The sequence below is a fragment of the Mirounga leonina genome, unplaced genomic scaffold (genome assembly GCF_011800145.1).
Source record: "Mirounga leonina isolate KUSES-001 unplaced genomic scaffold, KU_Mleo_1.0 Mir_150, whole genome shotgun sequence".
In the NCBI taxonomy this organism is placed as follows: Eukaryota; Metazoa; Chordata; class Mammalia; order Carnivora; family Phocidae; genus Mirounga; species Mirounga leonina.
The window spans coordinates 24,889,934-24,916,880 of NW_023270374.1; the positions used below are offsets into that span (position 1 = coordinate 24,889,934).

A 26,947-nucleotide genomic window follows, 5' to 3' on the forward strand; every position below is an offset into this window, starting at 1 on the left:
GCCTCTGACTCGACGGGTGGACCGCGGCGACCAGTCCTCCAGCCCCTGCTCCGGCACGCGTCTCCTCACACCCGGCGCCGAAAGTAGGGCGCAGCCTGAGGGGCTGGGCGGGACCCGGGGGCTGGAGGCGGGCTGAGAGATGGGGGCGGAGGCCCCCCACATCCCCACACGCGCCCCGCCAGCTCCTCAGCGGCGCGAGCCCGGCGGACCGCGCCTGAGGGGGGAACGCAGCCTCCCTCAGCCCTCCGCGGCTGGAGGCGCGACCCGGCGCACTTTGCCCTCTCGGGGAGGAACGGGCGCCTGCGGTCACGTCTCTGGCCTCAGTTTCCCTCTCTGAACAGGCGGCCTTGAAGTCTGAGGAGTAGTTTGTGGAGGAAGCCCCTGGCGTCCTTGCCCTTGCGTTCGCCGTCTTCCGTCACAGCCGCGGACCCCCCCACCCCGCCTCCAGCGCCTGGTCCTTCCTCGCCGGTCACCCCGCTTTGCCCTCCTGAAGGAGCCCTCTGGCGCTCCCCACGCCCCTGCCCCGGAGCGGCCCGCCCGCTCGGCTGTGCGCCCCTCACTCCCCGCTGCCCGCGGCCGCCCTCCTCCTCCTCCTCCCTCCCCCAACCCCCCCACCCTTGCCCGGGGCCCTCTCCCAGCAGGGGACCCTCCTTGGCTCCCGGTTCCCGATTCTCGTCAGCTCCGCTTTGCGCGAAGCCAGTCCAATCTAGAAGTACCCGGAGGGACTTGGGGGGGGGGGGCGCTTTGGAGGGGTGGGGGAGGGTCGGGAAAATCAGTGTCTCAGGAAAATTAAATCAGAGTTGTTGTTTTTCCTTAAAATACATCAATAACCATATACCTGGGAGCAGTTTTGTAAGATAAATTGCAATTTATTCCAAGATACCAAACACAAAACAGAAAAGAAGAAAGTGGAACCAGGGCAGGCACAGGCCATAAACATTAAAATCTCCTGCTCTCTTACTGGGGAATGGGGTTTGGTAGATTGCCTAAGTTTTAATTTGGGGCACAGTGATTTGATTTTGGGGGTGGAAATGGGTATTGATCAAAGTTCACCTAAATTTTGAATTCTGTGGCTGATTTTGTTTTTGTGTTCATTTTGGCTTTTCTCTTTTGATCAGAACTTTAAGTAGAAAGGAAGCAAAAAAGCTTTTATAGTGGCAGCTTAAAGTATTACTTATATGTGAGCAATAACTTGATTCTTCTCTAGAAGTCAAAGTATTATAATGTCCCTTTGCTTAAAGTGGAGCCTTAGGCTAGTCTCAAGGATAGTACAATAGGTAGAAATGTGCATAAATTGTTTTTGTTCTGAGTTAAGGTTTTTGTTCACCATTCTTGTTTGGAAACATTTAAATTTGATTCTTGTTTCCTTTCTTGCTTTGTGATTCTATTCCTGTAGTTTCTTGTTTTCTTCATTTTTCCACTTTATAATCCTTTGGAGTTCCATTATTTTAACTTCAAAGGCTAATACATTGTTGAATAAACCAGAGCATCTTGCAGAAAACAAAGAAATTCAACACCTGGTTATAAGCCAATGATCCAACATTTCTCAAATTCCTAAGTTTTAGAAAAGAGGTGACATGTGTTCACTTTTAGTTTTGTCCACCTTTTCCTGTTGTTTTTTTCCCTATTTCCATCTATTTTTCCCAAGCTTTCCCCTCTTTTTATTTGACTATATTAATAAGAGAACTCAAATCCTTTGCAAGATAAAATAAGTAGAATGTAAGAAGCCATCAATGATCAGATACATTTAAACCAGGTGTGGGTCACAATCTTAGTTTATAATTTTGTATTTTAAATAACGGTTTCTTCTTTAAAATAATTTGAATAATGCCTTGAATTGGAAGATAATCAGAGTGTTATTTTATAGAACTAATAAAAAGTGTTTTTGCTATAAAATAGCACTGAAATGTTTTTGTAATCAAATTTTAAATATCTTTTAATGTTCCTTCTAGTTTGTTAAATACAGCTAAGGAATACAGACAACATGTTCTACACACATGTGCTTATGAGTAAGCGAGGGCCATTGGCCAAAATCTGGCTTGCAGCTCACTGGGAGAAGAAACTTACAAAGGCTCATGTATTTGAGTGTAATCTAGAGATAACCATTGAAAAAATTCTTTCACCTAAGGTATGTTGTTGATTAAAAATATAGATTAAAATTATAAATTAAATTAAATTAAATTAAAATTATAAAACTTCCAAGGAAGTTTTACTTCTGAAATGGTCTCTCTTTTAATTCCTACAACATTTATTACCTGAGCTTAAACATATGTCAGTTTCTGTTGGTAATTACTATTTCATGTGTTTATCATGAACGGATTGGACCCTGAAAGAGAAAGGTCATGTTTTACATATGTTTTGTAATCCTTTCTTATTCCCTTAACAAAATACCATGTAAGTCATAGGAACCAAATAAGTACTTCTTGGAAAAATAGTGAGCGGGGGCACCTGGGTGGCTCAGCCGTTAAGCGTCTGCCTTCAGCTCAGGTCATGATCCCAGGGTCCTGGGATCGAGCCCCACAACAGGCTCCCTACTCTGCAGGAGGCCTGCTTCTCACTCTCCCACTCCCCCTGCTTGTGTTCCCTCTCTTGCTGTCTCTCTCTCTCTGTCAAATAAAATCTTAAAAAAAAAAAAAAAGAAAAAGTGAGCGAATGAATATGGAGAGTAAAAAAAAAGGAGGATTGAGTATAAATAAAAATATATATGAAAATACTTCATAAAGTACTATGTTCATTATAAAACACTATAATAAGATATTAGAATTTGCATTAAAATATTGTTTTTGTATTTTTTTAGGTTAAGTATTTTTCTGCTTAAAAGAAGGATGAATGATAATTGAAAACCTTCTATGTGTCAGGCACTGGGCTAGGCTTAATCTTCACAACAACCCTATGAAATGGGTTTCTTTTAGCCTCAGTGAAGTGTGGTAGTTAAGAGCATTAACTTTTGGGTTAGTCGAATTTAAGTTTAATTCCTACTCCATTAATAGTTGTGTTATGTCGAGCATGCTACCTAACATTTCTGAGTCTCAGGGTTTGGTTTTTTTTTCTGTAAAAAGAGGATGTTGTCAAAATTAAATAATAAATGAAGAGCTCTTAAGACAATGCCTGGCACAAAATAAGTGTATAGTAAGTTATAGCCATTATTAATAAACTGAAGTTCAAGATGGTTGAATGACAGCCTCAGTAACTGAGCCAAGACTTGAACCCGAGTCTGCCTGACTGCAGAGTTTATAGTCTTCTCATGAAACCAGTAATAACATATTTCACTTAAATGGTACATGAGATTATCTTCATTGAATAAGTACAAAAGTTGATCATTTTACAAGATGAGGTAAAAGTTAAGTAATTTACTTTAAGTAAGAATAAGCAAAATGTTTGCTTTATAAAGAGAAATTCTATGATTTTATAATTTTCAAATAGGGTTTATGAGTCTAATTCTTAACATTCTAATACTTTAAAAATTATTGAAAGGTGAAAATTGCACTTCGAACTTCAGGACACCTTCTTTTGGGAGTTGTACGAATCTATAATAGGAAGGCAAAATATCTTTTGGCAGATTGCAGTGAAGCATTGCTTAAAATGAAGATGACATTTCGCCCAGGTATACTTGCAATGTTGATTTGTCTCACTTATCTTGGTCCCCTTTTGCATTTTTATTTGGGGTGGTCTCTTTTAATTGGTGGTGCTCTGTAATTCCAGGGTGTATAGTGAATATAAACTTCCTTTTCACTGATTCTAAGTTTCCATGGTTAAGGACAAATTATATTCTTTCCCTTGCTCTTTTCCTGTGTTTGCAGGAAAAGTTTATACTTTCAAAAACTTGTAATGTTCCTACATATTTACATTAAAAATATACATAAAGCTACCACACTTATGTAAGAAATTCTGATAACAGTTTTAATGGATTGCTTAGCTTGCTGTATCTGTTTTTGCCTTTATGAGATGTTAGAAATAGTGAAATTGACAAAACCCAGATATCATAATTGTCATTGTTTTCAGAATTCTCAGGACTCTAAGCAGCATGCTCTTATGAAATATTACAGAAAATCTCTAGGCATTCCAAAGTGCTAGAGGTTTACATGCGTCATAAATATAGCCTTTAAATTTAATTTAAAGACATTCATCATTTCTACCTTTTATTATGGTTATTTAGGTACAGACCTTGCCTCTCACACTAGTTTGCAAGCTCCTTGAAGGCAACATCTTTGTCATATTTATTTTCTGAATCTGTTATAGTACTTGTCTCAGTGCCTTGAACATACTATTCCCTCAGTTAATATTGTTGAATTGAGGTTGACAGGGTTTTTTGTCTTTATTTAAAATAAAATATTTGTAGAATCTCTACATAAGTTTATACTCAATCAAATATGGTTAATTTGTTCATTATTTCATTTATATAATCCACAGATATTTATTGATCCCATATTTTGTGCCAAACACTGTTTTAGGCTCTGGGATACAAGGATAAACAAGGCAAATGAGGTCCCTTTCAGTTTGGTGAGGAAATCAGATAATGAAAAAGTTTTTTTTAATTATTACAATAATTATAGATTGCGATTGCACTATGCAGGAATATAAACAGAGTATTACAACAAAAAATAACAGAAAACTTTACTTGAGTTAGGCTGTGATTGGGAAAAGCCTTTCAGAGAGGATAGAATTTAAGGTCAAACTTGAAGAATGAGAAGTACCCAACCGTGTAAAAAGTCCCTGAGGGAATAGCATTCCGGGCAGAGGGAACTGTGAGAGCAAAGGTCTGGAGGAACAAAAAGGCCAGTATGGTTGGAGTCTAGTGAATGAGGGAAAGATGATGCTGATAGGTTTGTAGGGCTGCAGAGGCCCTGATTAGAAATTTGGGTTTTATTTAAATGCACTGGGAAAGTCACTAAATCATTTTAAGCACAGGAGGGAGCTGATCTGGTTGCTTTTAAAATATTTTTAATATCACTCTGGCTGTTTGTTGAGAAGGGACTGAAGAAGGGCAGGAGTTGGGAGTTTCTTACTTATATAGTATTATTGCTCACTGAATGTGGTTTTTGATTCTTTTCAGGACTGGTTGACCTTCCAAAAGAGAATTTTGAAGCTGCTTACAGTGCTATCACATTGCCAGAAGAATTTCATGATTTTGACACCCAGAATGTGAAGTAAATTTTTTTATTTATTTTCCTTCAATTTGATTTTCTTGATATTTTGTTGTTTTCACCTTCGTATTTCATGAACACAAGTGGAATCTAGTTAACAACTAAAATACACATACAGTTGACAAAGACTTGAATTCAGTGTGAAATTTTGAAATACAATGCCAAAAATGTATAATTTTATTTGCTGAATGTAGTTTGCAATATTGACAGTATGTTCATCCATTCATTCAGTAAATATTTAATGGGTGCCTTCCACATGCCAGGCACTGCTCTAAGCACTAAGGAGGTAGCAGTAAACAACAGCTCCTGTCTGCATGAATCTTACATTTTAGACAAATAATAAACAATAAATAAATATACAGTATGACAGGAAATGATCAGCGGTATGAAAAGAAATAGAAAATAACGTAAATAAATGACAGGATGGTCAGGAAAGGCCTTTTTTTTTTAAGGTCAGAACTGAAACCTGAAGGAGGTATAGAAACAAATCATTCAGTAATGTGGGGAAGAATGTTCCAGGTAGAGCAAGTGGGAAGGCCATAAGGCAGAACATGTTGGACATTTTCAGGGGACAGCAGGGAGGCAAGTGAGATGGGGGAGTGCTATAAATGAGCATCTGAGTGGTAGGAGATTAGGTCAGAGAGGTAGCTGGGGGTGCAAATGATGTAGGGTGTTGAAGGCCACATTAAGGACTTTTGTTTTACTCTGATAGGAAGCATAGGAGAGTGACTGGATCTGACTTGATATCAACATGCTTCCTCAGGCTACCTACTATAAGGGGGAAAGGGAGGAAGCAGAGAGCCTATGAGAAGACTATTTCAGGACGCCTGGGTGGCTCAGTCGGTTAAGCGTCTGCCTTCAGCTCAGGTCATGATCTCAGGGTCCTGGGATCAAGTCCCGCGTCGGGCTCTCTGCTCAGCGGGGAGTCTGCTTCTCACTCTCCCTCTGTGTACTCTCTTTCTCTCAAATAAATAAATAAAATCTTTAAAAAAAAAAAAAAGATTATTTCAGTAAGAAGTCCAGATGACCCTCCCCACCCCAACACCTAGCCCAGGGCCCCTACCCCCAGGGGCTGCAAGGGAAATTCCACCCCAACTCTTACCAGAAGCTGGGTAGATCCCAGCACTGAGAGTGTCTCCCCGCCCACACCAGGCCATATCCCCACCCCCCACTGATCTGAAAGTGAAGGCCCAGGGGACATGGGAGGAGGGTATTGGTGGTTGAAAAGAGTTAGTGCCTTGGGTGGGGGATGCCAGGACTCATGACTGGGATGGGCAGGAAGGGGACATGACAATCCTGCCCTGTCTGTGGGAGCCTGAGAGCCCAACTGGGGGCACGTGCCCGTCCCACAGATGTGGGGTCAGGATGCCTGGCCGCTGTGTCCTAGAAGGGACCCTCCTGTGGTCTTTGTCTTGTTCTTCCTTAATAAACGGTACTATCCCCACCAAAAAAAAAGGAAGTCCAAGGGAGAAATGATAGTGTCTGTGATCACTTTACTTCTCAGTCTTCATGTTATCAAGGTGGTAACACTCAAATTATTAATATATTTTGAAGACAGAGCCAACAGGATTTCCTGAAGAATTGGATATGGCTTTAAGGGAAAGAAAGAGGACTATATGATTTGAGCATGAGAATGGAGTTAACCACCTAATGAGATGAGGATAACTAGGGAATGGTAGGTTTAAGAGGGGCAGGGTAAAGGCTAAATTAGGCTTTATAAATTTTACAAATTTTGAGATGATTGTTGTACATCCAAGGGGAGTAGGCAGGTAGTCGAATATCTTTGTCTGAAATTCAGGAAAACGGTCTGGATTGGGATATATAAATTTGATAGTTGTGAGTATATAGTTGGAACTTCACCCATGAGTCATAAGAGACCTCCAGGGAATGTGTGTTCAATTTTTTAAAAAGAGAGAGATCTGAGAACAGAGTGTTGGGTCATTCCTAGTAGCTAATAGTCTGATGAGGTAGAACTAATAAAGGAGATGGAAAAAGAGCAGCCAATGAGGTAGGAAAAAAATCAGGAGAAAGTAGGCCAAGAGAAGACTGTTCCATGAGGGAGTGAACATCTGTTTCAAATGCGGTTGGTTAGGGTAAGTAAGATAATGACTGAGAATTGACCACTGGATTTGGCAACCTGGAGATCATTTGTATATATGCATGTACAATAAACTAGTGTTTGTAAATAATACTATTGAGGAAATAAAAGTATTTTTATAATAAAACTTGTTTTTTGTTTTAGGAGTTTGGGGGTTTTTTTCAGTATACTGCAAAATCCTTGGGTTCTGTTCCCATGTTTTTCTCAATCTTCTGTTTCTCCATAGTGCTATTAACGTTTCAGAACACTTTACTCAGAACCAAAGCAGACCAGAGGAAATCACACTTAGAGAAGATTATGGTAATGATCTACTTTTCCAAGCTGGAAGCTTTGGTGAGAATATTTGAGAAATTAAAATTACAAGCTATAATCAATTGTACTTGCATTTTTGTACTGAGACAATATCAATAGAAATAGCTATCTCTACGCCAGTAGAAATATCTTTAGAATGAATCTCTTGTTGTGTAAATGCAACTCTCAGTAAGTTTGCCCTTACCTTTTTCTGAAGAGGTGTCGATGCCAAGACTCAGTCTTAGGCTATAAACTTCCCTTCTTAGTGTACAAGCATTTATTGAATACTTACTCTACGTAGGTACTATCACAGGCATAGGCAGTACAAAGTTTGCAGAAGCATTTCCTGAAGGAGCTTCAGGCTGTGAGAGAGACGTGAAAATAAACATTTGCTGTGGTAACATATATATAAGGTTTTACATGCGTGCTACATAGAGTGTGCCTTCAGAATATGGTGATTCCTCCAGTATATGATGATACCAATTGTAAAAAAAATAGATTTTAACATGGCTTAGGACTGAGGAGGAAATACCACATGCTAAGTACATACTCATTGATTGTGAAACAGAAACTGTTGAGTGTATTTTAGAATTAAAGCCATATAGTATTTGTTCTTTTTATGGCATTTACCTCTGTCTTGTACCATGATACTATATACATCCTGTGTTGGTCTGAGAACTCCAAGGTGATAAGATCTTGTGTCATATTCATCTTTGACTCCTATAGGTGGGAAGGTGAGGAGCAGAGGGGGAGGAGGGGGGAGGTGGAAAGAAACTCAAGCAGACTCTGCACTCAACGTGGAGCCCCATGTGGGGCTTGATCCCACAACCCCGAGATCGTGACCAAAACCAAGAGTCGGATGCTTAACCGACTGAGCCACCCAGGTGCCCCACTAGGATCACTTTTATCTACACTTTCTGTAAGCTTCATACTAGTGCTGATTTACAACAACAACAAAAAATTGGAAATGCCTTTTAGGTCTTCTTTCTATTTCCCTAGCCACCTATATAGTTTACCAGTAGTGGGGTGCCTGCATGGCTCAGTTGATGAAGTGTCCGACTCTTGACCTCAGCTCAGGTTGATCTCAGGGTCATGAGTTCAAGTCCCACATTGGGCTCCACGCTGGGCATGGAGTCTACTTAAAAAAAAAAGTGTGTGTGTATGTGTGTGTGTATGTATATATGTATATATATGTGTGTATATATATATATGTGTGTATATATATATATATATATATATATATATATATAGTTCAAAGGTACTAAAGGTCTGGAGTACTAGAATACCCTCCTACACATTTCCCAGTCTCTTCCCACGTTTTATATATCTCTGCAAGAACAATTGTCCTTAAATTCCTTTTTTTTTTTCATATCACATTCCTCTACTTAAGTATTTTGGATTCCTATGACTTACTTTAGACACCCCTCCCTATCCTCAAGGCCCTATACCAGTTTATCATCTTCTTTGTTTTATCAACTTTGTTTTATTCTCACTACAGAGTTTTGCTCTAAATGTCTTACCAGCCAACCAATACAATTTAGCTGTTCTCAGTCTGTGTCTCCTACGATTCAAAAAAGGGGAAGAACATGTTCTTAGTATACCAACAGACCTGAGTTTGAATCAGCTTTCTCTATGGCCTTGCTATGTGATATTGGGCAAATGACCTAGCTTCCCTGAGCCTTACTACCCTTTTTGTAAAATTGAGATACTACAAGCATCATCAGAGTGTTATTTCCCTTATTTCCCTTTCAGTCCTTTTCACCAATAAGTGATTTTTCTCTCCTTCAAAAACTAGCTCAAACATCATGTTTTCTGAGAAATGTTTAATATTTATACTATTCCGAACTACAATATAAGATTGAAAGCAATGATTACTTTTTAAATTTTTTTGAGTAATCTTGGTATCGTGATGCTAGTGCTCATAATAGTGTCTGCTCATAAATGTTATTATCTTATTGGCCAAGTCTGGTTTTTCTTTTGGGAGCTTTCAAGCTGCTTCTGGAAGATGTGAACATATTTTTGGTTTGGGAAGGGGGGTTTGGTTTGTTTGTTTGTTTTTAAGTCAGTCTTCTATTGAGCAAATCTTTAATCCAGTGCAATGAAGGCTGCCTTTTTCAACTCTTCCTTTCTAGGAGATGTAGGCCTATAGAAGAATCTTAATATAAGTGATACTTCATTATTTTCTTTACTGACTAACACTAATTAACATGGGTTGTTAAAGAGAGGGAAGAGAAGACCAACTTCTGTCTGACCGCTGGTTTCAGACTCCTGGACCTAGAGACTGAAACCCAAGAAAGGCAAAGAATATACATGTGCTGATGGCCAATCTGGAAGCAAGTCAGTTTGAAGCAGGGCATTCATTTTATCTGCTGCTGTGGAGTCTTCGGAGTTTGCTCTCATAAGTTGCCATTTTGCAAAATATTTTACCAGTGAAATTCTAACAGATACTGTCCTATCTCTGCTAGGTTCAAATCCTGGCTTTGTCATTTATTAGGGTATGCCTGTGTGCAAATTATAAAACCTTTCTATGGACATGTTTCCTTGTCTGTACAATAAGGATTATAATAGTATCTTCTGTTACATAATATAATGCACATAATAAGTACTCGGTTAATGTTAGCCTCGGTTAATGTTAGCTGACCGGGTTTTGTCTTTTTGACTGCCGTATCTCCAACACCTAGTAGATTGCCTAATACCCAGTCATTCAATAAATGTTTATTGAATGAGTGTTATAAGCCCATTCTTTAATATTTTAACTACCTTTCCATTCCTAAGAAGACAGATATGCTTCTTATTTTCCAAACCTCCATTATGGATAAACAACACAAGCAATTGTACTTGAAATAATATGAAATAATGCTTATCAAGCAGGACATGACCTATCTAATGTAGAGAAATCATTCCACTGCCAATAATTATCCTCTGGGAAATTATTCAGCTGAACTACAACTAAAAACTCTATCCTAATGTATTTTCCTATTGCTTTAGAAATCCAGTCTCCACTGATTAACTGAATGACATTAGTTGAACAATTCAAATAAGTTTTTTAGCTCTCATTTTTCTTATCTGTAAAATGGGAGGGGCTACACAAAAAGATATCTGAATTTCCATCTAACCCTAAAACTCTATGTTTCTATGGCTAACTCAGTATTAATGATATATATTTATTTAGGGGAGGAATCAGAAATTCTCAGAAGACATAGCCTCTTTGATGACAACATATTGCTGAATTCCAGTGGTCCTTTAGTTGAACATAGTTCTGGAAGCCTTGCCGGAGAAAAATCTCTGTTCTATGACAGTGGAGATGGATTTGGAGATGAAGGGGCTGCAGGAGAGATGATTGGTATGCTGTCTGGTTATATGGAAATTGGATATTTCAATCATACTAGAATGTATTAATAGGTTTATTAGATCAAACTAAAATTTCAGGTATGCCCCTGTGTCATATAAATCAATATATTTTTTACACAAGTTTTCAAAATCTATTGTGTATTTAAACATTTAGGCTAGGTCTAAGTGAATAGCCATCTATTTAAACACATTTTTCATATAGGTTATAAAATACTACTTGTTTTTATTTTTACAAATTCCTAATTTTTAAAGGGGAAGGAGTGGAGTTAATATATTCCTCACAAAATATATTAGATCATATATTAGAAAACATTGTTTTCCTTAACAGAAATTGTGAAATAGCTATTCTAAAGGATCTGTCCAACATTTTATATTATAATTTTATATTTATATTATGATGTTATTATAAAATAATCATAGAAATAGGGTAGACAAAAACTAGGAAATCTAAATACACATTTTAAAGATATTGATGGCTAAGTAACATGTTTTTTTAATTCTCTAGTTTACTTTAAAAGGCTGGCTATGGCAAACTTTTTGAAATTTCAAAATTATGAAAAAACAGTGGTTCTACCTTAAATCTCTACCAAAGAATTTTGAAAGCTTTTACTTCTTGATTTGAAATCTAAACATGGCTGTGTAATAAGGTTACTATCTTGGTATTAGTTTAGTAAATATCTCCTGAAATTAAACATCTATTTAATAAAGGAAAGGAAATGATATATATAAATTTTTATATTATCCTGCTTGAAATATGATAGTCTATGTAACAAATCAAATCTACTTAAGTAGGGTTGTACTTTATAATCCTGTATACAATAATGTCAATAAATGTTTAGTGAACAAATGACAGAGTCAACTCTGTATGACAAAAGTATTTATTGTGTTTTTTAAGACAATCTACTGCAAGATGATCAAAATATCCTGTTAGAAGATGTGCATTTGAGCAGAGAAATTTCTCTGCCTCCTGAGCCTCCTGATACTATAGTGGGTATGATGAAATTATCCTTTGTGTAGAAAGTGAACAGATACTAATATTCAAATTAAGCCTTGTAACTGCACAGTTTAGGTAGCAATATAGTATAGTGAATGATAGTAAAGAATGTTGTCCCTCAAACTCTCTTGAGTCTGACCCTAGACAATATGGAATAGGAAACTAGGCTCCAAGAAATGTACAACAATGTTATTTAACCAGGATTGGGTTTTTTTGGTATGAGAGCACGTTTAAACACTGCGAGAATACTATGCTTTTGAATCATTAAAATAATATGTGCTACATGTTCAAAACATCATTAATGTTTGTCATTAATATGGTTATTAATTATTAATATTGTTAATTATTAATACCATATTGGCATTAATATAATTGGACAATCTATATACAATTTGAGAAAAATTACAGATGTGGGGATATTTTCTACTTGAAATTCATGTGAAGGTACCTCAGATTATTTAAAGTCTTTCTGATTTTTCCTGAGAATTAAAACCATGAATAAACCCATTTTGATTCTTCACTCTTTTGATGTTACATTTCCCTCCTAACACATAGTAGAAATTTAAAATGTAAAAAGAGAGGCGATATAAATTTACTTATGGATCTTTATGGGTCAACTAATAATTAAATGATTTAACAGAATACAAGTTTTTTAGCAGACATATAATCAAATTTATGTTGGTCATTTATTGTGGTTGCTACCACTGTTTCTACTAAGTCTAACCTTAGATGTTACATGTGCAGAAGAAGGTGATGATACTTGATTCACCTAGACACTGGGCCCCAGACCATATAATCTCTGTGTCTCTTCAACTCCATTAAGTACGTGATTCTAAAAATCAGATTTGGCTCCAGTTAGCAATATAAATCTTCAATTATCATTATCTTTTGCTTTCGTTCTCATACAAGCATCTAACTTATAACATAACCATTATTTTTTTAATAATTCCTTTTATGGTGATGTTATTAGTGGAACCAGATAATCCAGAGTATATATGTCTACCTGAAAATGGAAAAATGGATGAAACATTATCAAATGAAGAACAAGGACTTACCCTTGACCCAATTGATGCTGCAGGTCAGACTCATTCATGTTTTTGTTTTTATTTTTTATTTTTAAAATTTTTTTAAAGATTTATTTATTTGAGGGGGGAGGGGCAAAGGGAGAGGGAGAGAGAGAATCCACAAGCAGACTCCCCACTGAGTGTGGAGCCTGATACAGGACTCGATCTCACAATGCTGAGATCATGACCTGAGCCGAAATCAAGAGAGTTGGCTGCTTAATCGACTAAGCCACCCAGGCCCCCCTTTGTTTTTATTTCTGATACACTATCTTATTTACTGTGAGATAATCTGTGAAATATTATCGGAGGTAGTCAACCCAGTAATAACATTTGCAATATGATAGGGAAAGAGTGTGGAGGAAATTTGAGGTGATCCTTTCATTATTGTCAGTCATGGTCAAGCCATATACCCAGTTTGGGAAACTGGAAAATCTAAAACTGAGTTCAATGCCAGTAGTTACAGAACCATTACTCTCTGTTGGGCCGAGAAATGAAGAAGATATAGTACCTGCTTTTAAGAGGCTTACAATCTGATTGGGAAGATGGATAAACATGCAAATGAATATAAAATAAGGCAGAATAAAAGGATCAGAAGAGAGGCCTATGCCCTCTAACATTTAACCTCATGCATATTTTTAGGAATAAAAGATAAATATGAATCTAATATATAACCTGACCTTGTAAGGACATCATAGTTTTAAGTGGTATAATTGATATGAATTTCAGTTATAAACTCAGGCATGCAAGGAATAAAGCACTCAAGTTTTTTTCTTTACTGTATGCAACTCTGAGCTTCTATCTCACTGGGTTGGCAAAAATTTCAATCTGTACAGTTCCCCTGTGTGCCCTAAGCCATGTAGTGTCAAAATTTGGGGGAGGGGTGTGGCAGGTGGAAAGGAAACTTAGGTCATCAGCCACAACAATTTGTGGTACCCACTGTCCCAGTCTATATAGCCTCTGGGGTCATCACACAGCAGCCCTTCTGGGATCTTGTCACGTTCCCAGGATTTTACTAAGGCACATTAGCAGGCAGGTTACTTTTCCATCTGGCTCCATCTGATCTCAGATCTTCACCCATTCTGGGAAATCTAATCTTCCCTTTTTGCATCTTTACTAAGGAAAAGCGTAATTTCTGCTTTCTTTCTACCTGGTAAAATTATCTAAAGGAGTGAAATCCCATGGGCCTAGCTACCTACTTGGAATTTGTGTATGAATTTCAGTGGAGGAGGGAAAAATATACTGGCCAAATACAAATTAATGTTTCAAAATATCCTATTATATGGATATTTTAGGGAATTTCAAAATTGAGCAACTTCCCTCATTATGTCCTCTGCTCCAGATTTCCTCAGTTGTCTTCCTGCTAGGTCAACAGAGTCCCTCCTAAGCACTTGGAAGGAACACTTTACAAAATGCATCAACTGTTGGCTACTCAGATACTTTAGCTGTGCAAAAACCTTGTGAAGCATAATTATTCAGTAGAGAGAAAGGGATTTTCTTCCCATGGCAACTCTGTAGGTTACACTGTGGTAGATATTTCTTAGATATGTAGTGCCTAGAATATCATTTTACAAAGCTGTACAACCAATCACATTTGTGCCTATTTCTTATATTTAGACATTGCTGAGAAGAGAAAAGGCAAAAAGAGGAAATTGCTCATAGATCCAATCAAGGAGATCAGTAGCAAAATTATGCATAAACAACTTACTTCCTTTACGGACACACTTATGGTTTTGGAACTTGCACCTCCTACCCAAAGATTGATGATGTGGAAGAAGAAGGGAGGAGTGGACACACTTCTGTCAACTGCTGCCCAGGATTTGACTCATGCTGAACTGAAAATGGTAATAGTTTTCATCTTTTTATGTAGGTGCAGTGTTTGGTTATAAATAAATAAATGCATATTTACATTCATGTATACAACAGAATGTAAACTTGTAAAAAATACCCCTTACTTTTGAATTAATTTGCTTGATGTGTGTGCATGAGTTATAGTTTTCATTTTTTAGCACATGTGGTTGTATTTTATTGAATTGTTTTACTTGTACAAAAACAAGAAATAAAAATGTATGTTTTTACAGTTGTTTACAAAATGCTTTCTGTCCTCTGGCTTTAAACTTGGAAGAAAATTGGTACAGAAGGAATCAGTAAGGGAAGACGTGGAAAGCAAAAACATAACAGGTGAGACATCCTAACTGTTGGTGTTGAAGGGAATGTTATAGAAACAAAAATGTCATTTTACATTTCAAATGAAAATGGGATCCAGTTCCATATTCCCATGTATAAATGCTATCTCTAGAAGAGTATTTCAACTTAAAAGAAATTGTTACATCAGCATTGCCTGCAGATTAATTTTTGTCCAACAAGCTACATTAAAAAGATGAGGTATATATACTATGTGGATTCTTCCTAATCTCACTCTTCCTATCTCCCCCATCCCTACAGGCAGTACTCTAAACCTTCAACAGATAAAACTATTTTTATCTAGGAGGGTAATGTTTCACTTTAAGACAGCTAACATGAAAAGTCACCTAGTGATAAGAATAGCATTTAAACCATACAATTAACCTGAGACATAGATACTTCCATCCACCTAGAGGATACATGGAGTATTAATAATTACTGATTATTATTGTGACTATTATAAAGGAATAATAAAACCAGCTCTGGTAGTAAATCAATCTCTGCTTCCTGATCACCTGTCCTGAAGGCATAAAATCTACTGAACCATACACCAAGATGGGCTTGAACTATCCATGTTGTCTTGTGAGTGCATGTGTTGGAGTGAGTGTGGGGGAGATAGTTCATGGAGGATGGGGAGTGGAGGTGGTAAGAAGCAGACAAGGGGAAAGAGAAGATAAATATACATGATCTTGGGAAACTATAAGAAAATTTGTACACCCTTTGCTTAAATTCTTGGATTCCAAGTTTTCTGTCAGAAGCTTTCTTTTTTAACAACCATATTCCAATTTAAGTTTGAAAGGTATTTTGGTGAAATCTTTACTTCCATAATAATTCAGAGACCTCCGTGATGGAAGAACTAAATTCCCAGCAAGACTTAAATCAATTCAAAACTTGGAAAGATGTGATCGATGGATCTAAGTATAGCTCTCATGAGGATATCAATAAAAATATTAATTCTGAGGTAAGTTAATCAAAGAAAATCATAAAAATATTATTTTTCTGACACAGAGTGAAGAAAACTTGAGACTCTGATATGTCTTCTTACATTTATAGTTTATATTCCATCTTATTCTGTAATTTGTTTAGTAAGTGGCAGTACTATGTAAAGTGTGATTTTCATCCACAGAACAGTATTTTCTGAAGCTTGGATAGTAAATTACAAGATAAGTAGTTTCATACTGTAACATTTTGCATGGTACATCAAATAGATGAGTGTACTTGAATCCAATTATATCCTGAGAATCCTACTGGGCCCCACATTCAATATCATGGAATTTTTTAGGACTCTAGACAGTGCACCTATGTTTTGTTTCTGATCATAAATTCACTCTTCTCACCTCTAAGACTATGTTTTAGACCTATAATTACCTTAACCTTGAATCCAAAAGACTATCTAAAATCCATGACCAAACAAAATTTTTAAAAAATTTTATTTGAAGATGTAATTTTTATTCAAAAAAACATAGTTATTTAAAAGCATCATTGGAAACGATGTGCTTTAAAATATATTCCCCATTGTCACTTTAGTGGTTGTACAAATATAAATATTATAGCCAAACCAGATAAAAATAAACTAGTGCTTTTCTGGTTTGTTCCATCATCACTGTATTTTGATAACCACTCAGGGAATTCAAAGTCAATCCAGGGCACCTGGGTGGCTCAGTTGGTTAAGCGACTGCCTTCGGCTCAGGTCATGATCCTGGAGTCCTGGGATCGAGTCCCACATCGGGCTCCCTGCTCAGCAGGGAGTCTGCTTCTCCCTCTGACCCTCCCCACTCTCATGCTCTCTCTCTCTCAGTCTCTCTCTCAAATAAATAAAATCTTAAAAAAAAAAAAAGTCAATCCATATTGGAACTGAATGCCCTTGCAAGGAAAGACAATTTTATAATGCATTAAAACAATGTATTTTACTAAATATTTGATAGTATACTAGATATTGAGATATTGGGTTGCCAGTATACTGTCTTCCTTATTTGGGCTCAGGCATTTCTTAGAGTGCACCTACTGAAAATTGTGATCAGGCAGGTTTGTTTAGTTCATAATTTTTTAACATAGTAACAAAACAGATTTTCCCAAGTGCTTGAAGTATAGAGATTGATACAGGAGTTCTCTTGACCCTCTTAACTCCTTTACTCTATACTTACGCTTTAATTTTCAATTCCATTCTTATTCTGCTTCCAAAAATAGTGAACAGATGTGAAATATAATCAGGAATGGGAACACATCGACAGAACAGAAAAATATTGATTCTGATTAATCATTTTCAAATTTTCATAAAACATTTTTTATGTAAAGTAACTGCAAAATTGAGAGTACCTAAAATGTAGAATATTCATAGAAATTAAGAGAGAAAAAAAATAAGTCTCCACAAACATGTAGATTAAAAAATAAAATGCGGGGCGCCTGGGTGGCTCAGTCGGTTAAGCGTCTGCCTTCGGCTCAGGTCATGATACCGGGGTCCTGGGATCGAGCCCCGCATCGGGCTCCCTGCTCAGCGGGAAGCCCGCTTCTCCCTCTCCCACTCCCCCTGCTGGTGTTCCCTCTCTTGCTGTCTCTCTCTCTCTCGTTCTATTAAATAAATAAGTAAAATCTTTTAAAAAAAATAATAAAATAAAATGCAAATCCTTATATTCACTAAAAATTTTAAAAGCTGAAATGAAAAATCAAGTACCCTTTGTTGTAGGAGGCTCCTAACTTGAAGACTGGTTAAAGATGAAAAAGGGGCCGACTGTTTCTATAGCAATGAAAAAAGGAGATGATAAGGAATGGAGAATCTCTGGCTTTCTCTTATTCCTTCTTCCTTTATGCCTTTGCTCCCCTTCCAGAGGACACAGTTTTTCTCCCCTTTTGCCAGTGACAACTCTAGCAGTGGTGGCAAGAATCTTGCCATGGCCCAAGGTAGGGATATTAATATCCCTTCCCCCATTTTCAGCCCTCTGTTTATAGTTCTCCTTCCTCTGCCACCTGGTACTGGTGTGAGGATAGAGGTAGGGGCTGGGGCTAGACAAAATGCTTCAAAGGAAAGTGGTCTTAGCCACACAGCTATGAAGGTGTTTGATATGAGGTCTGCAGTGGTGAAGGAGGTAGGAGTGGAAAGGATGGGCAGCAAAGAGGGCAGGGATGTGCCGGTTCTTCATTTGTGGAGGCGTATGGAAAACAGGGCAGCCTATCTAGGATATTTCAGAAATAATATTTTGTGAATGCAGGTAGTATTTTAAATTAGTTTTAGAAATGAGCATTCATTAACAAAATAAAATTGTTCCTGTGATTACTACTACTGTGATGACTTACCTATCTTTCCCTCATTTGCTTTAGCAGGATATTGTTGAAATGGTATCTTCAGCTACTGAGGAATCCTCTTTAATGAATGCGATCTTAGCACAAGAAATTGAGAATTGTACAGTGGAGTTGGTAAATATATGCATAGTCTTGAGAATGTTCCTAAAAACTTTGTTCCTGGGGCGCCTGGGTGGCTCAGTCAGTTAACCATGTGCCTTCGGCTAAGGTCATGATCCCAGGGTCCTGGATCGAGCCCTGCTTCTCCTTCTCCCTCTGCCTGCTGCTTCCCTTGCTTGTGCACTCTCTCTCTCTAATGAATAAATAAAATCTTCAAAAAAACAAAAACAAAAACAAAAAACTTTGTTCCTAAATAGTTACCACCTTATTTGCCTAAAAATTGGTTTTAGAGCTGTCATGTTACTGTCTAGAATTATTATTTAAATTAGTCATCTCAACAAAGAGGTATGTCAGTAGTTTGATAAAACATACTCAGAATTGCTTTGACCTTTTTCCTTTCTTTAACTTATTTTGAAACTTCAAATAATTTGAAAGAAAATTGTGAGATTTTTATGTTATCAAAGGTAGTCATAGGTTAAAAATATTGAGAATCACTGTTTTAACTTACAACAGCTTTAAAGAAGCAGAGCTATAATAGAGGTACATCTTAGGGCATTTGAAATTTTACTTTATTTATAAATGGAAAATGAAAAAACAAGAAACAAGCATGGCATTTTTTTTTTCCAAAACATTATATGGGTCAAGGCCTATATCTGTCCAAGATTTCTAGAAATCAAAAAAAGAAAGTGGTCTGCTCAAAGGGACACAATTCAGTAGCAAAGCCAGAAGTAATATCTGACTCACCTGGCTCCATAAGTATCATGTTCTTATTTCTCCAGTCTTTGTACCACAGTGCTGAAAGCATTTTTAAGATTGTAATGAATTTTAGCAAAAGTTTCTTATTGAATAATATCAAAATAGCTATTAGTGCCAGATGCTAGTTTGTTCTTACATAAATTATCTTTATAATGAGTTCCAAGACCACTAGATGGCTTTTTCATATGTGGAAAACAGACTGAATTCTCTAGATAATCTAGGACAGGATAGATACCTGAACTTTTTACCTGAAACATCCAAACAGCTCGGCCAGAAGTGGGTTGATTCATTTTCACCTTTCTCTTTGCTTCTGTAGACACAGGTTATTTTCATACATGGTCAAGCAAACCACAACACAGCACAAGTTCAGCTGTTTTAATAATCCACTGGGCTTTCCACACAATGGATTCAGCGGTAAGGTGTCCAGATAGATCAAGTAGACAGGCTTCAGCAAAGCGCACAGACTATTTTTTCTGAGCATTTTCCTGGTTAGTTTAGTTGTGCAGTTATAGGTGAAGCTGCAGTCTCATGGATCTTAACAAAGTTGGTCCACTGCTTTTTATATTTGAAAAACAGCATTTGTGTATTTAACTATATAATAAACACCAGTAATTGGGTGAACTCAGTTATCCCAAGGCAGACCAGAAAGAAATAAAAGTAAATTGTACCTGGAGGGATTTGGAAAACTCTTCAGGATAAAGTGACCATATTTTCAGGTCATTCCCACTGGAATGTAAGAAAGAAAGCTGTATCGGCAGGACCAGGAAGGCAGTATAACTGGTAGGAATGAGGACTCTGCAGTCCCCTTAGTTTCAAGTGATTCAAAATATCATCTAGAATATTCTGGAACTTTCTGAAATCATTTTGGAGTCTGTGAAATTGAAAACAGATAGGAAGTGTCTGGGCTCCAAAGGTACCCATGAAGTGACGCTTGACAAACAGTGTACCTGTGGTAAGGATGATTGCTTGGTCAGAGCTAGCCTAGGAAAAATTATAAAGTAGGTCAGTTCTGTGCCACCTTCCTCCCCCCTACCCCCCCACCCCCTGCACTTTGTAGACTTGCTCTTTTGTCAGATTCATCAGCACCTTTCCTATCCCCAGTTCTGTTCTTAGCTCATAAAGTGTTAGTTGATAAGAACTTAGAGTGAGTTCCTGTGAAGGGATTTCAACTTGACAATTTTTAAATATTGAGGTGTTTCTGAAGGTGGCTAAATTTTAAAGACTGAAAAGAATGAATCTATTCAGATAATATGACAGGAAGTGGGTTGATCTTTTTTGGGCAAGTTACCCTTGAAATCAAAAAGGTTCTAATCCAATTGTACACAGATTGCTAAACATCACTTATTAATTAGACCATCTTTATCACCAGGTAAGTTCACATAAAGGCCTTTACAAGGCAGTTTTTCTATAGCTTTATGTTTATTCCTGTCAACTCAGTTCAAATTGACCAGAGCTGGGATAGTCCTAACCAAAAGTCACTGCTGATTTTACTTTTGAAAGTAAGGACATAATCCTCTTGGATGCATTACCAAAACAGACTGCAGAATCTCCTACTCTGGAGCCTCTCATTGCCTAGGTAGCATAGATATAATCCTGCAAAGATTGATACATATTTGTATGTTTCCTATTCTCTCTATCATCAGACTATAAACTCTATTTAGCAGGACCCAGTGTTATAGTTGGGTTTCTTGTAGCAGCTAACACTATGCTTGGCAAATAGTAAACATATGGTGAAATTTGTTTAAATGAAATATTTTATCAATCATTCAAACAGGAGTCATCAGGGAATGAACAAAATATCGAGACAGAGAGATGGAATCGAAGAATTCTTCAGATGTTAAATAGTTTGCGGGTAAGATGGTAGGGTTTGTCAATCCTATTTTTGTTTTTAAAAATAAAATGCTGATGTCAATCTTCTAGATATTAATAAAAATGAATTCGTCTTCATTATTTTTTTGTTGAGACCAAATTCCACTAGAATGAAATGATTTTGAGCAGTATATCCAGGGCTAACTGTGGGAGTTTGCTTTTGGTGCCTGCATATTCTAATCAACTTCTTACCTATACTCATGCTCCTAAGACATCTAGTGTATGTCCCATTCTTGTGTTTAGCAGGCTATCAACTAATTCTCTATATGAAACTAAGTTTATAACAGTTTAAAACAGATCATTTTAAAATTTAACTTATATTTTGGGGCACCTGGGTGGCTCAGTAAGTTAAGTATCTGACTCTTGATTTTGGCTCAGGTCATGATCTCAGGTCATGAGATAGAGCCCCAAGTTGTGCTGGGCATGGAGCCTGCTTGAAATTCTCTCTCTCCCTCTGCCCCTCCCACCTCCTTCCCTGCTCTCACTCTCTCTCTCAAAAAAAATTAACATATTTTAATCAAAATAATACATGTATATAATTTTTAAAGTTCAATAGTTCTATGCTATAAGGCTAAGAAGGAAACAGAGAAGTTTTTTGTCCTACCTTCCTTATTTACTAAGTCCTGCTCACCAGAGGCAACTATATTAAGCTATTTCATTCAGTATTGATATCTATATTTCTAATTACATATTCTTACTGTTCTTTCTTGATATTTCAGCTTTAAATTTCATCTGTTGACTTCTTTCAACGTAAAATGAAAATTTAGCATAGTTATAGCTTTCTCACCGCAGTCTGTTTTTAGCACAGTATTCAGTGTTTACAGTGTTATAATTGTAATAGTTATGATGTAGGTTTGATTTTGACAAAGAGCCAAAATATCAGTGGTTTAAAAAGATAAAGTATAATCTGGTATAGCCTCTATGCTCACAAAGTTGTCAGAGACCCAGGTTACCTTTATCTCATTTTCTTTATTTTCTCAGAATCAAAAATGGCTAAGTACCCACCATGTCTGCATTCTGTTCAGCAGCAAAATTTCCTTTAAGGGTACAACAAGAAATTGTGTGTATCACTTTTCACATTTCATTGCCCAGCACTTAGTCACCTTGCCACATCTATCTGGGAAATGTAGTCCTTATCTGGCAACCTTGGGCCCAGCTAATTATTCTATTGCTATGAAAGAAGACAAGAATGGATATTAAGAGACAATCAGCAGTCACTGCTACAAAGACTATGTAAAAATTAGTGTAATTACATTTCTTTTCTTGTCAACTTTATAGTGGGTTTTTTTGGAGTTAATCATTGCCTCATTTTTCCCATTTGCTTAGTGTCTGTATACTCATCCTTAATTCTTTTCTCAAACTCTGACAATATAATGAAACCCCTTTTAATATGCTCAAATGTGTCAATTGATTCATCAGTTCCAGTATGTTTTCTTGCAGATATTCCTTCCAGAGCTTATCATCCTCTTGTTCTAATTGGACTAGCTGCTCTCTAGGTCTTTTCCCCAGTTTTTATCTTGGGACATTCCTTAATCATAATATGGGAATTCCTTTGTTTCTTTCCTATATTAGTTTCTTTATTTCTCAATGCTTTGATCTTCTTTACCTTGAATTTTTTGGTGGTTAACATCCTTTCATAATTTCCTGAGATAAAGAGTGCATAGGAGATAGACACCCTATGTACAAGTCTGAAAATTTCTTTTTTTTACCTTTAACTTGATTTGGTGTCTCTGAATATAGTTTGAAAATAATATCTTTCAGATGTTGAAGACTTTGAACATATCTAGGCTTCTTGCGTTGTTACTGAGAAGTTAGATGCTGCTTGGTTGGCAGTCCTTTGTAGGTGACCTTTATTTTCTCTCTGGAAATGTTTAGGTCTTTTCTTTACTCCTAGTGGTCTGAAATTTCATGATGATGTGTTTTGATATGGGTCTTTTTTCATTTATTGTGCTGAGCAGGTAATGGGTTCTTTATTCTGAAAGTTCATGTCCTTGAATTCTAGGAAATTTTATTGTATTTCTTAGATTTCCTTCGTGTTATTAATCTGTTCTATCTTTCTGGATTGCCTACAGGTCAGATGTTGGGTCCCCTGAGTTACACCTTTAATTTTTATTTTTATTTTTATTTATTTATTTTTTATTTATTTTTACACCTTTAATTTTTAAAAAATCTTTTATCCCTTATATTAATTCCCCTTGTCTTTTTATTTTTTTCTACCCTCTAGAAAATGTCTTCAACTTTATCTTCCAGTTTTTATTGAATTTTATTTCTACTTTCACCTTTTTTGTTTTCCAGGAGTTTTTTTCTTAGTTATTAATTATTCTTTTGTTTTGTAGCATCCTAATCTTTTCATTTATTTAGTTAGTTTTTTAACAGCTTTATTGAGGTATTATTAACATACAATAAACCATACCTATTTAAAGTATATAGTAGATAATTTGACATTATGTATATATCTGTGAAACCATCACCACAATCAAGATAGTGAACGTATATATCTACAACCCCAAAAAGTTTCCTGTGCCTCTTGATAATCCTTTGTCCCATCTCTCCCACTGGCCCCCCTCCCCCCTCCTCAAGCAACCACTAATCTGCTTTCTTTCAATAATCATCCTCATTATGTTTTATGGATACAGAGTCTTCTCTTTCATAGGTTATAGTTTTCTTCTGGTCCCTACATTGTCTGTGTTTGCTTAGTGATTCTCTTGAATGTTAGTGATGCTCTTGAATGTTAGAAATTAAACTCAAATGTCTGGTAGATCTTTGGTTATCTGTTCTTCTTTAAAAGTGAGACAGCAAAGGGGGTGCCTCAGTGGCGAAGCTGGTTGAGCATCAGACTCTTGGTTTCGGCCCAGGTTGTAATCTCAGGGTTGTGAGATCAATCCCAACCTCAGTTTTGTGCTCAGCGAGAAGTCGGCTTGAGATTCTCTCTCCCTCTCTCTCTGCCCTTCCCGCTCATGCTCTCTTTCTGTCTCTAAAATAAATAAATAAATCTTAAAAAAAAAAAAAAAAAAGTGAGCCAGCAAAAATCAGATTGGAAGATATATAAGCAAGGGTGGGGCTTGTAGACTTATGGTCTTAATAGTGAGATAACTGGGCGGTGCCTCCCCCCCCTCCCCCCGCAACACACACACACTTGCACACACACAGGCACCATTATCTGTAGTTCTCAGTTTTCCGAGCTAAATCTTCAAATCTACTGCCCAGGAGATATAAGCATGATGCTGCTGGTTCAGGAACCAAGAGGGGGAAGGCAAGACCTTGACTGTCTCATTGTTTAGCTTGTAGAATTTCACTTAACCCCTAGCTTGTGGTATGACACTTCTCCACCATCCACAGTGCTTGGTATCCCAACTCTAGAGCCTCAGCGGTTGGAATCTTTAGAAAGGCCACTTCCTGCCTCCTTGCAGGGTATTGGAGTCATGGTCTCCTGGTTCAGTGAAGTGGTAGAGTGGACCTGAGGGTCTGACTACTCCCAAGTAGACTTCTGAGGAATTTTTATCTCCATCTTATACTGTTACCTGCAATTCCTGAGCTTTTCCAAGGTTCTATAGCTCACACTGGCTTGTTTTCTGCTGGCTTTTCCTCCCTCCCTAAGTTAAAACTTAGGTTTTAACTTTCTCTACTCTGCTAAGTCAGTCAGTCTTTCAGTTTGTCTTTATCTCCTTCCGTTGTCACCTTTTATTCTTTTACCTTCGTTTTAGAGAGGTTTCTGGAGGGAACAGAATAAATAAGCATGTGTGTTCAGCTTGCATATTGGGGTATTTTTCAAAAGGATTATTGAAATTGAAAGGGTGTCCCTCTTCTCTCCCAGGGGAAAAAGTCAGGCAATCCACATCTTGTCTCCTCAAGAGCGAATAAGCAAAGTTTTGGCATGCCATCTCTGAAAGGCGGCTGATACCTGTCCACTCCTGTTGTTGAGATAAAGTATTTTAAAGTATTTAATTTATTAGTTTGCTAAATGTTGTGGATTAGCAAAAAAAAAAAAAAAAAAAACTGTATATGGTATTTCTAAAAATACTTCACAGCTATCAAAGGAATTAGAAGCTCAAGGGATACTGATCAGTATTCATCACAGTATTTCTAACTAAAAAAACTATACTGTACTTCTATTCTAGAACTCTGATTCCAAGTACTAGTCTTCATAAAATGAGTTATCTTTATCCATAACTAAATACTTTATTGTATCTCAGTTTTTTCTAGTACGTTCATAGGCGCCCTATGGTGAATCCAACATCTTTTTAATCTGTGCCAAGAAACTGCGAGATGTTTATATAGTCATATTCCTCTGCCACTAAGATATAAATATAATTTTACATTTATAACTATAGTTGTTTATAGTCACCCCCACCTCCCACTACCTTTAAGGAAAAGAAGCCTGATAAGGCTGATAATTTTCATTGTATTTGAAGCCTCCCAAAGTCCTGTGGATTGTTTTCTGCCTGCAAGTCTAAACTGACTTCACTTTCCACAAGAGCCCATTTATGTTAACATCAAATTTTTTTTTTTTAAGATTCTATTTATTTATTTAACACAGAGAGAGACAGCGAGAGAGGGAACACAAGCAGGGGGAGTGGGAGAGGGAGAAGCAGGCTTCCCGCGGAGCAGGGAGCCCGATGCGGGGCTCGATCCCAGGACCCTGGGACCATGACCTGAGCCGAAGGCAGACGCTTAACGACTGAGCCACCCAGGCGCCCCAACATCAAATTTTTAAAAGGCCTAACATTTGTATAACACATCAGAAATTTATATAACACTTTAAGAGTTCTTTTGTGTGCATTTTCTCAATGAACCAAGCTTATACTCAATGACCTATAATGTTTTTTAAGTTTATTAATGAGTCATTTGCATTTCTCCATTTTAGGATTTCATGCTCATTTACCAAAAATATCAATATTTTATTCATTATGCATCAAAAGCCTGCTGTACTTTTAATGATGTTGTTTCTCTTTCCTTTCTTCTTTTCTAATTATTTTCCCAGGAATCCAACAAGATGGGAATGAAGTACTTTAGTCTGATGAAGCTCTGCAGAAATAGTGACCAAAAACAAGCTGCTGCCAAATTTTATAGCTTTCTTGTCCTAAAAAAACATCAGGCTATTGAGCTGAGCCAGAGTGCTCCCTATGCAGATATTATAGCTACAGTGGGACCAATGTTCCATAAAATGTGAAGGAAATCCAGAACATACAGATTTATGTAATCATTGGAATTTCTGTGTAGATTGTTCAATTTTTTTTTTTTTTTAAGATTTTATTTATTTGACAGAGACACAGCGAGAGAGGGGAACACAAGCAGGGGGAGTGGGAGAGGGAGAAGCAGGCTCCCGGCCGAGCAGGGAGCCCGATGCGGGGCTAGATCCCAGGACCTTGGAATCATGACCTGAGCTGAAGGCAGACGCTTAACGACTGAGCCACCCAGGCGCCCCATAGATTGTTCAATTTAATGCAGAAGCTGTCTGGAAGCAGCTAAAGGTCTGATCCATTTCATATATAGTCTGACTCCTATTTCCTCTTTGTAAATTCAGAATAATCATAGCCAGAATTGGAAACCTATATGCTTACAGAAATACTTAATTGTAGCTAAGTAACATTTTTAACTTAGCTAACTTGAATGTATAGTATTTACCATTTCCCTGACTTGAATGTTGCATTTAGAATACATTTTTAAAATACTATGTACCTTCAAGAAACATTTAAGGATATTTTTTAAAAGCCATTTTACATTGGATTATTTACTTAAATTTCATGGAGTAATTAATAATTAATTCTTCCTTACTTCCCCACAGGCAATAATTAATTTGATT

At 37.1% G+C, this 26,947-nt stretch overlaps 1 protein-coding gene across 1 annotated transcript; it reads left to right on the forward strand.

Annotated features, from left to right (window-relative positions):
• On the forward strand, positions 1–26,358 carry RAD21L1 (RAD21 cohesin complex component like 1). The gene is made up of 12 exons (XM_035005684.1): positions 1–83; positions 5,054–5,147; positions 7,469–7,575; positions 10,706–10,876; positions 11,780–11,875; positions 12,849–12,956; positions 14,557–14,783; positions 15,021–15,120; positions 15,960–16,084; positions 18,439–18,534; positions 21,050–21,127; positions 26,126–26,358. Exons 4-12 carry the CDS (start codon positions 10,870–10,872, stop codon positions 26,312–26,314), a joined length of 1,026 nt encoding a protein of 341 aa, XP_034861575.1. The 5' UTR covers positions 1–83; positions 5,054–5,147; positions 7,469–7,575; positions 10,706–10,869; the 3' UTR covers positions 26,315–26,358.
• The last annotated feature ends 589 nt before the right edge of the window (positions 26,359–26,947 follow it).